The sequence below is a fragment of the Podarcis erhardii genome (assembly GCF_964252035.2).
Source record: "Podarcis erhardii genome assembly, chromosome: 7".
Taxonomy (NCBI): Eukaryota; Metazoa; Chordata; class Lepidosauria; order Squamata; family Lacertidae; genus Podarcis; species Podarcis erhardii.
In genome coordinates, this window is record NC_138511.1 from 2809594 (window position 1) to 2822343 (window position 12750).

The 12750-nt window shown below is 44.5% G+C and overlaps 1 protein-coding gene and 1 long non-coding RNA gene across 4 annotated transcripts in view; one reads left to right on the forward strand and one right to left on the reverse strand.

The window, feature by feature from the left end:
- The window catches only part of IKBKB (inhibitor of nuclear factor kappa B kinase subunit beta), a 39113-nt gene that overhangs the window by 25748 nt on the left and 615 nt on the right, over window positions 1-12750 (forward strand). The window contains exons 10-20 of one of the 3 annotated variants that reach the window (XM_081870016.1): window positions 185-379; window positions 910-1024; window positions 2685-2808; window positions 4034-4185; window positions 5063-5124; window positions 7206-7315; window positions 9266-9315; window positions 10073-10172; window positions 10360-10507; window positions 10912-11039; window positions 12422-12512. In XM_081870016.1, the coding sequence (XP_081726142.1) occupies window positions 185-379; window positions 910-1024; window positions 2685-2808; window positions 4034-4185; window positions 5063-5124; window positions 7206-7315; window positions 9266-9315; window positions 10073-10172; window positions 10360-10507; window positions 10912-11039; window positions 12422-12512 (1275 nt within the window). Of the gene's footprint in view, window positions 1-184; window positions 380-909; window positions 1025-2684; window positions 2809-4033; window positions 4186-5062; window positions 5125-7205; window positions 7316-9265; window positions 9316-10072; window positions 10173-10359; window positions 10508-10911; window positions 11040-12421; window positions 12575-12750 lie in introns of all 3 variants that reach the window. The other 2 variants (XM_081870017.1, XM_081870015.1) reach the window with 2 other exon arrangements.
- LOC309346408 lies at window positions 4176-7199 on the reverse strand. Its single transcript, XR_014158621.1, has 2 exons — window positions 5543-7199; window positions 4176-4444 (listed from the first exon to the last, which is right to left on the reverse strand). It is a non-coding gene; the product is annotated as an uncharacterized lncRNA (long non-coding RNA).

Sequence of the window (12750 nt, forward strand, 5' to 3'; positions counted from 1 at the left end):
CTGAATTGCTCTGAAGCAGAATTTACCCCTGCCTATTATCCTTTCTTTTACTCTGGCAGAGAGGGTGGTCTTGCTATTGGTGGCCTTTACTTCTGGACAAATTCTCAAACTGGAGCAAGTTGGGATGTGTCCTGTACTGGTTCCAGTTTCTCTCTGTTTTGGGGTGTTTTTTCTTCTTTTGCAGCTGGTGCAGATCCTAGACATGGTAACGGGCACTGTGCACGTGTATCCTCTGGCAGAGGACGAGACCTTGCAGAGTGTGAAAGCCAAGATCCAGGCAGACACTGGCATCCCAGAGCAGGCGCAGGAGCTACTTCAGGAAGGAGGCTTGGCATTATTTTCTGAGAAACCAGCCACTCAGTATCTGGCTGACATCAAGGTGTGTCCAATAACATTTCCCCCCATGGGTACCAAATTAGCTCCTGTTGCTTTTGGAATACTCCCAGCTAGTGAAATTTCAGTTTTGTCCTTTACCTTACCTACAAAGCCTTGGAAGGAATTGCCATTGTTTTAAAGGGATGGGGAGTGCAGAAGCAGGGGGATGGATTCCCCTTTTTGTGGGAGATGGTTTGGTTGAGAGTAAATTTGTGAGCAAAGGAAACCACTCAAGGAAAGATAACAAGGGAAACAGAAGAGGCTTGAGGGATGAGGAACAGGACTTGTGTAGCAATGAATGAGGTACTAATTTTCTCATTGTATTAAAAACACTGCATCTTTTCCCTACATAATGTTATTTCTTTCAGATAGAACACTTGGGAGAATGACTTTGAGTGACTCGTTTGGAGAACTAGCTATTAATATCCTATTTCTGTTGGCTGCTCTTAGTCCTTTGGATAGGGCATGATTGTAGGAGATGTTTCCAAGTTATAGGCCCCACGATAAGGGATCCGTGCTTCCTTTTCCTTGCAGCTAAATGATGCCACAGTTGCTGACACAGGCCTCTTCTTCCTGTTCGACAACCGAAAAGTTACATACAGGCCTCAGATCTCTCCCCGACCTCATCCAGAAAGCATTAACAGTATTCGTAAGAACCTTTTCTGTGTTTTGGTGCTACTTGGGGGGGGGGACAATTAATTGTTTTGAGGTGAATATATAGTGAGGAATACTTGCTGCCTTTGTGACTGATTGGAAATATATGTGTGCTCTGTGCTTACAAAAATAATAATCCAAATTCTGCTTCAAGAAACGTGTAACATGTACAAATTAAGCACCTTGTTTTATTTGCTATATTTATAAAAAGCTGCCCAATATAGAATCATAGAATCCTAGAATCATAGAGTTGGAAGAGACCACAAGGGCCATCGAGTCCAACCCCCTGCCAAGCAGGAAACACCATCAGAGCAATCCTGACATATGGTTGTCAAGCCTCTGCTTAAAGACCTCCAAAGAAGGAGAATATCATTCTCTATTCTGGTTACAACATAAAATGATAAAATACAGTTGAAAATGAAGTATCATAAAATAACAATTTATGGCATAAAAACTTGCAGCATATAGTTTTATATTTCCTTACCTGGCATGACTGAGGAGGGGCAGTGAGCACTCCTCCAGCCACTAGAAGTCCTCATACAGCTGAGGTCTTCTCTGGCTGCTGAGATTCTTCCTGGTTTTGCCTACACACTTTCAAGCTTATCTCTGCAACCGTATGGGCTAGGAACTTACTTAAAAAAAATTTTTTTAAGAACTCAGGACACCATACTATGACAATTCAGGTTTCTGTACATACATGAATTGCAGAATACATACCACACTGAACACAAGGCGACACGGTGGCAGCCTCTAGATGTGTCATTCCACAATTTCTGTATTACACGCTTTTCATCATAGGAAATATATTTTTGTATATTTTCTTGGCTACCTGGTGAGCTAGTTTAGCCTAAGGAGGATTGGCTTGCCCAAAGCCACCAGTGATCTTCCTGGCTAAGCGGAATTTGAAGCTGAGTCTTTCACTCCCCAAGAAAAGGAGTGAATTTTTCTAAAGTGCACAGACCCATGACGGATGTGAGCCCCAAGCTCAGCTTGGTTTTTTGAAACATCGTTTATATTGATCAGTAAGACTGAGATAACAAATTAATTCAGCCCTTGATGTTTTTACTGCAGAAGTTGGAATGAACTGAAAGAGTCAGGAAATGCTGGCAAGATAAGGAGCTTTTGGAATTCCTTGCCTGTGTAGACAAAGTTAGTTACCGTATCTCAAAACCTAATGGACACTTGTAAGTTGTGTGATGACAGGCAGGTGGACCGTGTAAGACACAGACTACGGATGATCTCTCATTCATTGGTTGTGTCTGCATCTCCTGGGAGATGAGCCAACAGGTGGGTATTTTTGCCACTGATGTCTGTGGCAGCGGTAGAACCCACGTCTATGATTGACTAGATTAATTATTTGGTTCACCATGCAGGCAGGGGCTGAAAGAGACAAGTCAGGGAGTAGTTTTGGCTTGCTGGTTGCAGAACTGAGGATTTGACTTGACTCCTGAGAGACTCCTGAGAGAGTTTTTTGTAGCATCCAGCTAATTAAGAGACCAGTCAAGTCCTGGGATAGCCTGAAAAAGTCCAGACATATTCTAATTTTGTAGAAACCAGCACTTGGCATGTAAAGCATACAAAATCCTAATTGTGGGTTTGGGTTTCCCCACTTGTGTCCCTCTTCCCTGTTGATCCTTCTCTTCTTTCTTCTGCAGTCCAAGATCCAAAGAAGAATCTCTCCTTCCTCCAGCTGCGCAAAGTGTGGGGGCAGGTCTGGCATACCATCCGAAGACTGAATGAGGACTTCCACCAGCTCCAGCACGGACAGCGGGCAGCCATGTGCGTGATGGGATCCTGCTACGTTTGGGGCTGCCAGTTCTGTCCACTGGGCTCAGACCTCGCTGGCCTGTTCTATGAGCAGCCTAAGTGAAGTCTGCACCACAAAGGAAATGTTCCCTGTTCTGTGCCCAGAGACGCTTCAGTTCCAATGCCTTAAACATTTCTGCAAATTTGCATTATATTTATTTGGCCAATTGATTTTTCTTATGCTAGCCCAGGGTGAGAGGGTGCAGAGAGTCTGGGGCTATGGCTGGAAGGCCTGCCTTCTGAAACCTCAAGAGGGCTCCCAGGTGTTGTTCTGCTTATGCTTGTAGTTCTTGGGGCTGGAAGCCTTGCTTTAAAAAGGAAAGGAGAAACACGGAAATTACCAAGGGGCTAATTTTTTGCCCTCAGTAACCACATTTGTGTACCCCAACTGTGTGGATTGCATGCCACTCTAAATACAGATTATATGAAATAGGCTCCTGCTTGGCTCCTCTTTGGCTTTTTCTATGCCAAGGTTTTATTGTCAAAACAAAATAAAAAAATTCCTTCCAGTAGCACCTTAAAGACCAACTGAGTTAGTTCTAGGTATGAGCTTTCGTGTGCATACACACTTCTTCAGATACACTGAAACAGAAGTCACCGGACCTTTCTATATAGTGAGAAGGTGGGGAGGGGTATTACTCAGAAGGGTGGTGGGAATGGGTGATTGGCAGATAGCTGCGATGAGCCTGTTGACGACTCTTAACGACTGCAATAGGTCTAACAGGAAAAAGCAAGGGGTGAGAAGGTGAAAAATGGCTTTGTCATGTATAATGAGATAAGAATCCAATGTCTTTGTTCAAACCAGGTCTCTCCATAGTTTTAAGTTTGGTGATAAGGTTTTATTGACCAAGGCTTTTTGCATTTTTAGTTTAATCCGGACTGTAAATGTTTGATGCTGTCTCTATTGTTGTTTTTTTCTTGGCTGGTTTTTTAATGCTTTTTGTTGGTTCATATTATTATACGCTGCAGTGTTAGCAAGCCACCCCAGGAATATTTATAGACAGACAGTCATATAAATTTACAATACTGTCTTTGAGACTGAGACAGAACTACTGGTTAAAAGGTGCGTCATGTCATTGTGCTGACGCTGGGTGGGGATGGTGGCTGTGGAGCCCAAGCAAAGGGGAGCAGACGAGGTCTGGTCAGCTGGGCCTCCAAGGGGGCAACTCTCTCTCTCTCTTTCTGCCTGGCTTTGTAGGAGGAACCTTCTGCGCCACAACAGTACCCTTTCCAAGATGAAGAACACGATGGCCTCCCTATCGCAGCAGCTGAAGGCAAAGCTGGACTTCTTCAAAGCCAGTATCCAGATTGACTTGGAGAAGTACAATGAGCAAACTGAATTTGGAATCAGTGAGTTTGGCTGTTTTTAATGATAGGAAAGCAGTTGCTAGGACAGACCTCTTCCCTGGGTTTTGTTTGCCTTGATGCCAGGTCACGCTCCCTACAGTATCACATTTTGCGCTTCTTCCTCAACTGGACCACCAGAGACTGCTAAGAAATGATAGCAAGTCTGAATCCTTCCCCAGGCCAGAAAGCATGGGCTGGGTGACAGGGGGTTAGGCTAAACTTCTCCTTCTTCATCTGCCAGGATATTTTTGTGCAGGGAATTCTTGGAGGGAGAGAGAATTTAAACAAACAACAGAATTTTATTTGCTTTATACGCTTAAGAAATTATGTTTATCTTCTTGTCTGTATTATTGCATAGCTTGGCATTGGTTGAGGAAAGTGGTTCCTGGCCTGCTCTCCACCCCACCCCCACCCCCGCATTCCCTGCAGTGACAGTTGTGCCCCATGTGCTCCCACCCCATTTTCAATGTCTGATGAGAATCTGAATACTCCTGGACAGCTCCCTGCTTACACAAGCTTTTCTTTTGTCTCTTGACTTCTAGGACGGCCTTTGATCTTGGACTTCCCACCTTTATTATATTGCATGTCAGAGCTCTCTAATCACCTCCTCCTCAGTGTGAACAGCAACAGACCCCTTCAGTCCTAGCTCAGTTTAGAAAAGGGTTCCTGTAAAAATGAGTTGTTCTGCAATGTAGTGCCTCTTTTCAGTAAACCATGTCTTGCGTCAGCCCTGCCCTAAATTCCCATATTCCCCCATCAGACTTGGTTTTCACCAGCCCCAGCATCTAATGTTTATGGTGACTCCTTGAGAGGCTCAAAGGGATACTTTTGCTGATCTAGGAAGGGTCTCTTGAAAACCAGAGCTCTTTTCTCTTTACAGCTTCTGAGAAACTGCTGCTTGCATGGAAGGAAATGGAGCAGACTGTGGAGCTCTGTGGGCGGGTAGGCTTGGACTTTTTTCTCTTTTGTTTTGCTTGGATGAGTGTTTTGCCTTGCAAAGGATGGTTAGAGTTACCAGGCCATAACCTGTGAGGTGGCTGGGATCAATTTCTTGGCAATCCTGTCTAAATTGTTGGACTTTGGGAAGCAGCAGATTAATGGACGAGGAATAAACCCAAGATGTTCCTTGTTTCTTTCAGAGCTTGTGGGCAAGGGGTAGAAAATTAGCTGGAGATTAACAGAGTTGTGTGGTCACAGGAGGAGGAAGGATAAGAGGACCCAGAAACAATAAACAATAACAAGTCCTTGAGAGCAGAGGTGGGCAGAGGCTAGATCTCTATGAGTGATTTGCAGTAAACCAGAATGCATTTCTGACTCTCAGTTGCTTAACCATGGCAGCAGCAAAATGACTCTCCCCTACCTGTCCTAAATTATACTGCTGAAATGAAAACCTTTTGAGGCAAGCAGCTTTGATATGAAAATAGCTTGGGGAGGGGCTGGAGCTCAATGGTAGAGGATCTCTTTTGCATGCCAAAGGTTCAGATTCAATCTTGAATAGCATCTCTGGCTAGGGCTGGCAGAGAACCCTGTCCCAAACCCTCAAGAGTCACTGCCATCCACAGTGTAGATAGCAGGCAGTATAGACTGTGAGCTCCATCCTGTTCTGGAACATACAGTAAATTCCTGAGCTCAGAATTCTCTTCATTGTGCATCTTTTGCATCAGGTTCTGGTTGGTGGATCTTGATGTTCTAGTAACAAGCAAAGTGGATCCCCAAGCCTGATGTCTCCCCACCCCTGCTTTAAAGTGTTCCAAGTATCTTTAAAAAACCTTGTCTTGGTGATCCTTGTACCAGCCCTGTAAGACCTGGTATTGCATATGGTATTGCACCCATATGGTTGATGGAGAGCTGAAGCTGAGAGTGAGGGCTTACCAAAGGCTACTGACGAGGACTGTGTTACAAGTGACTTAACAGGGAAAGCAGTGAATAAACTGTTAAAAATGAGCAATATAAAAATGTAACTCTTTCAGCCAAACCACTTAAAATAATCATTAGAACTAGTTCAGTCACATCCCCCAAGCTGCTGAAGTCTGGCTGGGTCTTTTTATGGGCCATTGTGATGGTTGTGATACGCTCTTTTTGGCTCTTTTTCTGGTAAGGTATTTAGAGAGACTTTTGAAACAAACAGCTAAGTCCAAATAATAATCACAATCACAATTAAAACTGATCTGGCTAAAAAGATACCCAAAAAGATACCTAAAAAGATACCCAACAGCAATAAGACCTTAAACAACATTCCAGATCATCTTAAAGATGTTAATGTGGAGGCCAGATGAGCCTCTTTGCAGAGGGCAAGCCATAAGAGGAAGGCCAGAATGCAAATTTCCTTCTTGTCAGCACCTGCTGTGCTTTTGCAAGAGGAGCACACAGGTGAGAAGTACTAGGTTTAGGTACTAGAATTATGCCAACACCATTGTCTGTCTTGCTGGCTTCAGAGGTAGAACTTCAAGTATTGTCAAATACTTGAATATTATACCTTCCAATGTGTTGGCCAAAAGCTAACAGTGTGGCAACAAAACATCTGTATATTTGTTTGTTTTACTTGGTTGGTTGGCTTTGAAATTTGTTTCCCCTGGATGGATCTTAGGCAGCCTTCACTAACCTGGCACCCTCCAGATGTTTTGGACTACAATTCCCATCAACCCCCAATAGCATGGCTGTCATGGCTGGGGCTGACGGCAGTTGTAGCCCAAAATATCTGGAGGGTGCCAGATTGGTGAAGGCTGCTCTTGAGGTGTCAGCAGGTGGGCTCAAGACTGCAAGCCCCTCACAACACCAGCTCTGGCTGTGAATTTTGAGTCAATGGCAGAAGGCAGAGCGCAGGTGCCTGGTATTAAAAGGGCATTTCCTCCAGCCTCCTTGGGCATGATACCACTGTCTCATTGCTAGCCTGGGATTGTTTAAGACTGGCTGGAAAGAGTTGGGTTACCTGCAGCCTAAGCTACTGGAAATAATGTCTTGCAACATGACCAAACCATTCCTGGTTTGCTGTCCTTTCCTTGTCCCCTCCTCTGCCTCCCGAGGAGGAGGAAGTTGAGCAGCTGGTGAAGAAGACGATGGCCCTACAGACAGACATTGTGGACCTGCAGAGAATCCCACAGGGCCCGAAACAAGGGAGCTCTCTGGATGCCCTGTAAGTAGTTGCTTGTAGTGCCTTTGGTTGTTTTAGCCCTTTCCTAAATACCATTTTCTCCAGTATCCATCATCCTGGGGCAGCATAAAATCACCTCCTTTGTTTGATAGACATGTACCCTGGGAAGAGGTCAGATACGCATGTGTAACACGTCAAACATGATAGCTTTTATTTGGGTTTCCCTATATTTAAAGGACAGCATAGGAAACTTAGAAAGTTCGGCACACCTAAGTCACGGAATCCAGTGGCACAGCACTTAAATATACCTATTTTTAAAATTGATTTTTAGTTTTTTTGGTGCTTACCTTTCTCTAGGTTGCACTTATAGCCAACCCGGCCAGGTCTGATCCAGCCCCACAAGCAAATGTTTATGCCCCCTGCCCATCAAGACTCCACCAATTTTGTCGGTGGTGGCAGAAAAGAAAAAATTAAGGTATACACCACGCTGGAGTGGGTGGCACAGCTTAAACCTCTCTGCCCTGCCCAGGCCCCAGTAGCCTGATGACTATAGGAGGCAAATTGCCCCTTCCACAGCCATCAGAGCAGCCATTTGATGAGCTGGGAGGGGCCATCACTTTCGCCTCCTCATCTGATCCACAGGGATCAGCAGATTTTTTTCGGGGGGGGGTTGTGTGCCCTACAAATGCGGGTGGTGCCCACGCCTACTGCTGTCATGCAGCCCAAAGGAGGTTATCCACGCCAACACACAACATAGCCAGGTTGAAAAGACTGGTGCAACTTATCCAAATCTGGAAGGCAACAGGCTGGGGGAGGCTAATCTAATCTCTCTCCCTCCATTGTATTCATTCAGCAGAGTCTCACCTGAACTCCACCATTTCAGGCTGCAGATAGGTAAAAGCTCCATGCACCAAAAAACCAGCAACAGCATATCATGAAGAAGACTGGCCAGAACTTTTCTTCTTGCCTAGTCTTTCTAGTTACATGTGTGCAGGGGGAGCAATCAAAGAGCATACTCCTGCGCACTTGGAGTGGCAACGTTAAGGGATAGGTTTTCCACTTTATTCTAAGAAATGTATAGCTGAACCTTGTGCTGGCTAAGGAAATTTGCATTTTAGATTAAGAATCTTCTGGGTCTTGTTAATCCTTGGGATTAAATCTAAACTGGCAAATGAACAGCAGATCTGTATTTACTCCACTGAGAGGCTGCAAGATAATATGGCACAGAATTTGAGTTGCTCCTTGTTCCCCCCTCCATCTCCATACGGAAGAGTGCCATTGTCAATAAGAGAGGAGTGCTAGAAAAGGGAGCAGGGAAGGCACCGAGGAAAATCATGTCGAAAGAAAGGCTGATGTAGTTATGCTAGTATTCTGTTTGTTCTTTTAAGTTGTTGTTAAATGATGTTTTTATAGTAATTTTATTTTGTAAATAATTTAAATAAGTGGAGCATTGAACTGTAGCCAGATGGGATTTACGGGAGACAAGGGCAAGCTGTACAGGGGCTATGCTCGAAGTTACCATTGCAACTTAAAAGTGCTTTACCAATTGTAATGTGTGTAAGTCCCTAGGATTCTCACTTCTTACATAGAATACAAGATCGGGAGGCGGGTGGAAGTAAGGAAAATAAGGTTTTGAAGGTTACAATTGAAAAGTGAGCTTTTATTTTTATGCTAAAATTTCTTTTTTCTTCTTTTTTTGTCTATGTTTTTTTATGTTTTTCTTTCCTTTTTTTGTAATGTCTATGGAAATTTGTTTTCTTTTTTTGTGTCATTTTGTGTAAAATGCAATAAAATATTATTAAAAAAAAAATAGGATTCTCACTTCTTACAGAAGGGTAACAGGCTAAGAGAGCAATTTTTGCCCAAAGCCACGCAGAAGGTGTTGAACCATGCTGAGCACTCAGTTGGTCTGAACATGGTGTTGGGTGGGGTGGGCTTGCTTCTACACTCACGAGCGCTGGAGAAAATTTGTCTTTTCTGTTTCTTTTATAGAGAGGGACAAGCAAAGGACTTGTACCAGAGACTGAGGGAAAAGCCAAGAGGTAAAAAAAGCCTTTGTAGCATAGGAATCTTGTTGCCGCATGATCTGTTCCAAAGGAAACTGACTACAGCTGGGCACAGGAGAGGAATTGCCGCAAGACCATGTGCTAGCACTGCTTTCTCATCTCACCATTTCCCCAGCCTTGTGCTCCTTGACAGTGCTGTGGAGATGCATGTTTACAATTCCCGTTCTTTTAGCATCAACATCCCCCACCCGTCTCCTTTGAGACTTCTGTAGTACAAAACACAACACAGAATAGTGTGTTACTAATAATGAGAAGATTGTTACCCCTTAACATGCTTTTGCCCCACTTTTTTTGTGGACATGGTGAGAGATGAATACTAAAGAGCAGTGACTTGCGTTCTGGCAACCATTGACATTTCACTCTGCTCCATTCACATTTCACTCTGCTCCATTCACATTTCACTCTGCTCCATTCACATTTCACTCTGCTGAACTAGCTGTTACCAGTTGGCTCGAAGTTTTACTGAGCAATGTTGAAGAATGCTGCCAAATATAGAGCGGTGATTTTAATCTGCATTAGTGGCAGTGATGCCAAATCCAGAGAGGGGTATTAATTTATACCAGAATAGATCCAATCTTGCTGAAGCTGTTCAAGGGTTTTAATTCCTTTGCCTGTGGCCCAACAGTCACAGTAATGGGGGCTGTTTCCTTTCTTATGTCTTTGAAGAGCTTTCTCGCTCCGGCCCCCACCCTCTGCCTAACATGCCACTTGATTCTGCACACTTTTTGTCTAGACCAAAGGACTAGCGGAGACAGCCAAGAAGTCGTGAGGCTACTTCTGCAAGCAATCCAGACCTTTGAAAAGAAAGTCGGCCTCCTTTATGCTCAGCTCAGGTAGGACTCCCAAAGACCCACTCTAGTGAGGTTGTCCTGGTTACTGGGAATAAAGTTGAAGTGGGGGGATACTGTTTAGTGGAACTCTGCCATTGTCCCACACCTCTCAGAGTTCTCTGTCTCTCCCCCTCTCCTTGTGCTAGTAGAGCTGATGACACGTGATTAGAAGGCTATCTCTTCTTTACAGTAAAACAGTTGTCTGCAAGCAAAAGGCACTGGAGTTATTTCCTAAAGTGGATGAGGTGATGAGCCTGATGAATGAGGATGAGAAAATGGTTGTTGAGCTTCAGGATAAACGGCAGAAAGAGCTGTGGAACCTGTTGAAAATTGCCTGTGTGAGTAAAGTGGAATATATTTTTCTGGTTAGGAACATCAGATTCTTCTCCATCTGGCGAAGATCAATTAGCATTAACTGTGCCCACGGCTCCCTCCCAACTCTCAAAATCTTCTGAGAACCCTTTCCCCATCATCTTGCCTGCTAAGAAACCAGTGGGCTTCACAAATTCTGAGGGCTCTAGGTCAGACTTGTTGGGCCTCACGTTAACTGAGTGTATAACCCTAGAGCATGCCCCGTCCTTTCCTGTTGCTGCCCCCTGCATTGTGAACTTTGTATTACTGATATTCTTCAGGGATCTGACAGCTGTTTGGAAATCACTGGCAGCAATGCCTTTAAATGAAAATAGTGTATTTCTTCATATTGCATGTAGAAAGCTTGATCTGTGTTCTTCCTCTCCTGCAGAGCAAGGTGCGTGGGCCTGTCAGTGGGAGCCCAGACAGCATAAGCGCATCACGCCTTAGTAATCCTGGTCAACTCTCATTGCAGGTTCCAGCCCTGCACAGTAATTTACAGGATCCTGGGATTAAAAGGTAATATTTAAGGCAGTGGTTTGCTCTCATAGTTATTGGTTACCTCTGCACTGGTCTTCAGCAGGTGGCTTGGGACCACTAGTGTGTCACGGCCTGATCCAGAATGCGGCAGCTAGACTGGTGACTGGGAGCAGCCACCGAGACCACATAACACCAGTCTTGAAAGACCTACATTGGCTCCCAGTATGTTTCCGAGGACAATTCAAAGTGTTGGTGCTGACCTTTAAAGCCCTAAACGGCCTCGGCCCTGTATACCTGAAGGAGCATCTCCACCCCCATCATTCTGCCCGGACACTGAGGTCCAGCGCCGAGGGCCTTCTCGCAGTTCCCTCGCTGCAAGAAGCAAAGCTACAGGGAACCAGACAGAGGGCCTTCTCAGTGGTGGCTCCCGCCCTGTGGAACGCCCTCTCACCAGATGTCAAAGAGAAAAACAACTACCAGACTTTTAGAAGACATCTGAAGGTAGCTCTGTTTAGGGAAGCTTTTAATGTTTAATAGACTATTGCATTTTAATATTCTGTTGGAAGCTGCCCAGAGTGGCTGGGGAAACCCAGCCAGATGGGCGGGGTATAAAAATAAATAATTATTATCCACAGTGGGTCATCACAAGGGCAGCAGCCCCATGCAAATATATGGTAGAAGAGTAAGAATTGGGTCCCCAGCTGCATGTTTGGGATTAAAAGTGGGTACTGGGTCTGAAAAGATTGAAGGGACCTGTTCTGCATTACCCTTTCGTCTGCAGTTAGTTGAGCTGGGCAATGCTTTCCCTTGCCGTTTCCCTTGCACACGCATAGACCATGTCATCTTACAAATGTGTCTAAAGTTCCTGTGTTGCATTTTTGTATGTTACATATGTGCTGCAACTCGCAGGCAGTACTCGTCACAGATTACCTTGACACCGGTGATGGATACTCATGACAGAAGAAAGGTGTGTGACTGGTAGCATGCTTGGTTGGAGCTGGCTGACTTCACAAGGAAATACTTTACTGGCTTCCGATAACATTCTCAAAGACAAACATTCATTCCTCTGTTCAGCATTGCAATGTACATGCTTTTTTTCAAGCAAGGAATGAATTATTTTTAAAACATGCACTGTATCACTTTTTATTATCTGTTCTCAGCCAAAGGGAGCAAACTTTACACTTCCTTTGAAGAACACCCCTTTAGTCACACAGCAAACTGTCAAACTGAGGGCAGTTAAAGCAGTTTGTGATTCACTTTTTAAAAACAAAACAACAAAAATAGGTTCCCACTAGCCTAGTGAAGGCATGAAGCAGCTCTGCTAATCCTGGCAAAAGTATGCCGTGATGAAAAAATGGACCTCCTTTATGCCAGTTCCTTTTATTGTGATATTCTTAAAAATCTTCTCTGATTTGTTTTAGTGAGGAGTTACTGATGGAATCTCGAAGTCTCTGCAATCAGCTAGAGAATGTGATGCACCACACAATGAAGGATCAAGAGCACAGCTTTATGGTAACATCTTATGTTTTCTGTTGTAAAGTGACTGGGGCGAGGGGAGCAGAGAGACTGATGCTTTGCCAGTGTGGAGAGCCAGTGTGGTGTAGTGGTTAAGAGCGGTAGTCTTGCAATCTGGGGAACTGGATTCGTGTCTCCGCTCCTCCACATGCAGCTGATGGGTGACCTTGGGCCAGTCACACTTCTCTGAAGTCTCTCAGCCCCACTCACCTCACAGAGTGTTTGTTGTGGGGGA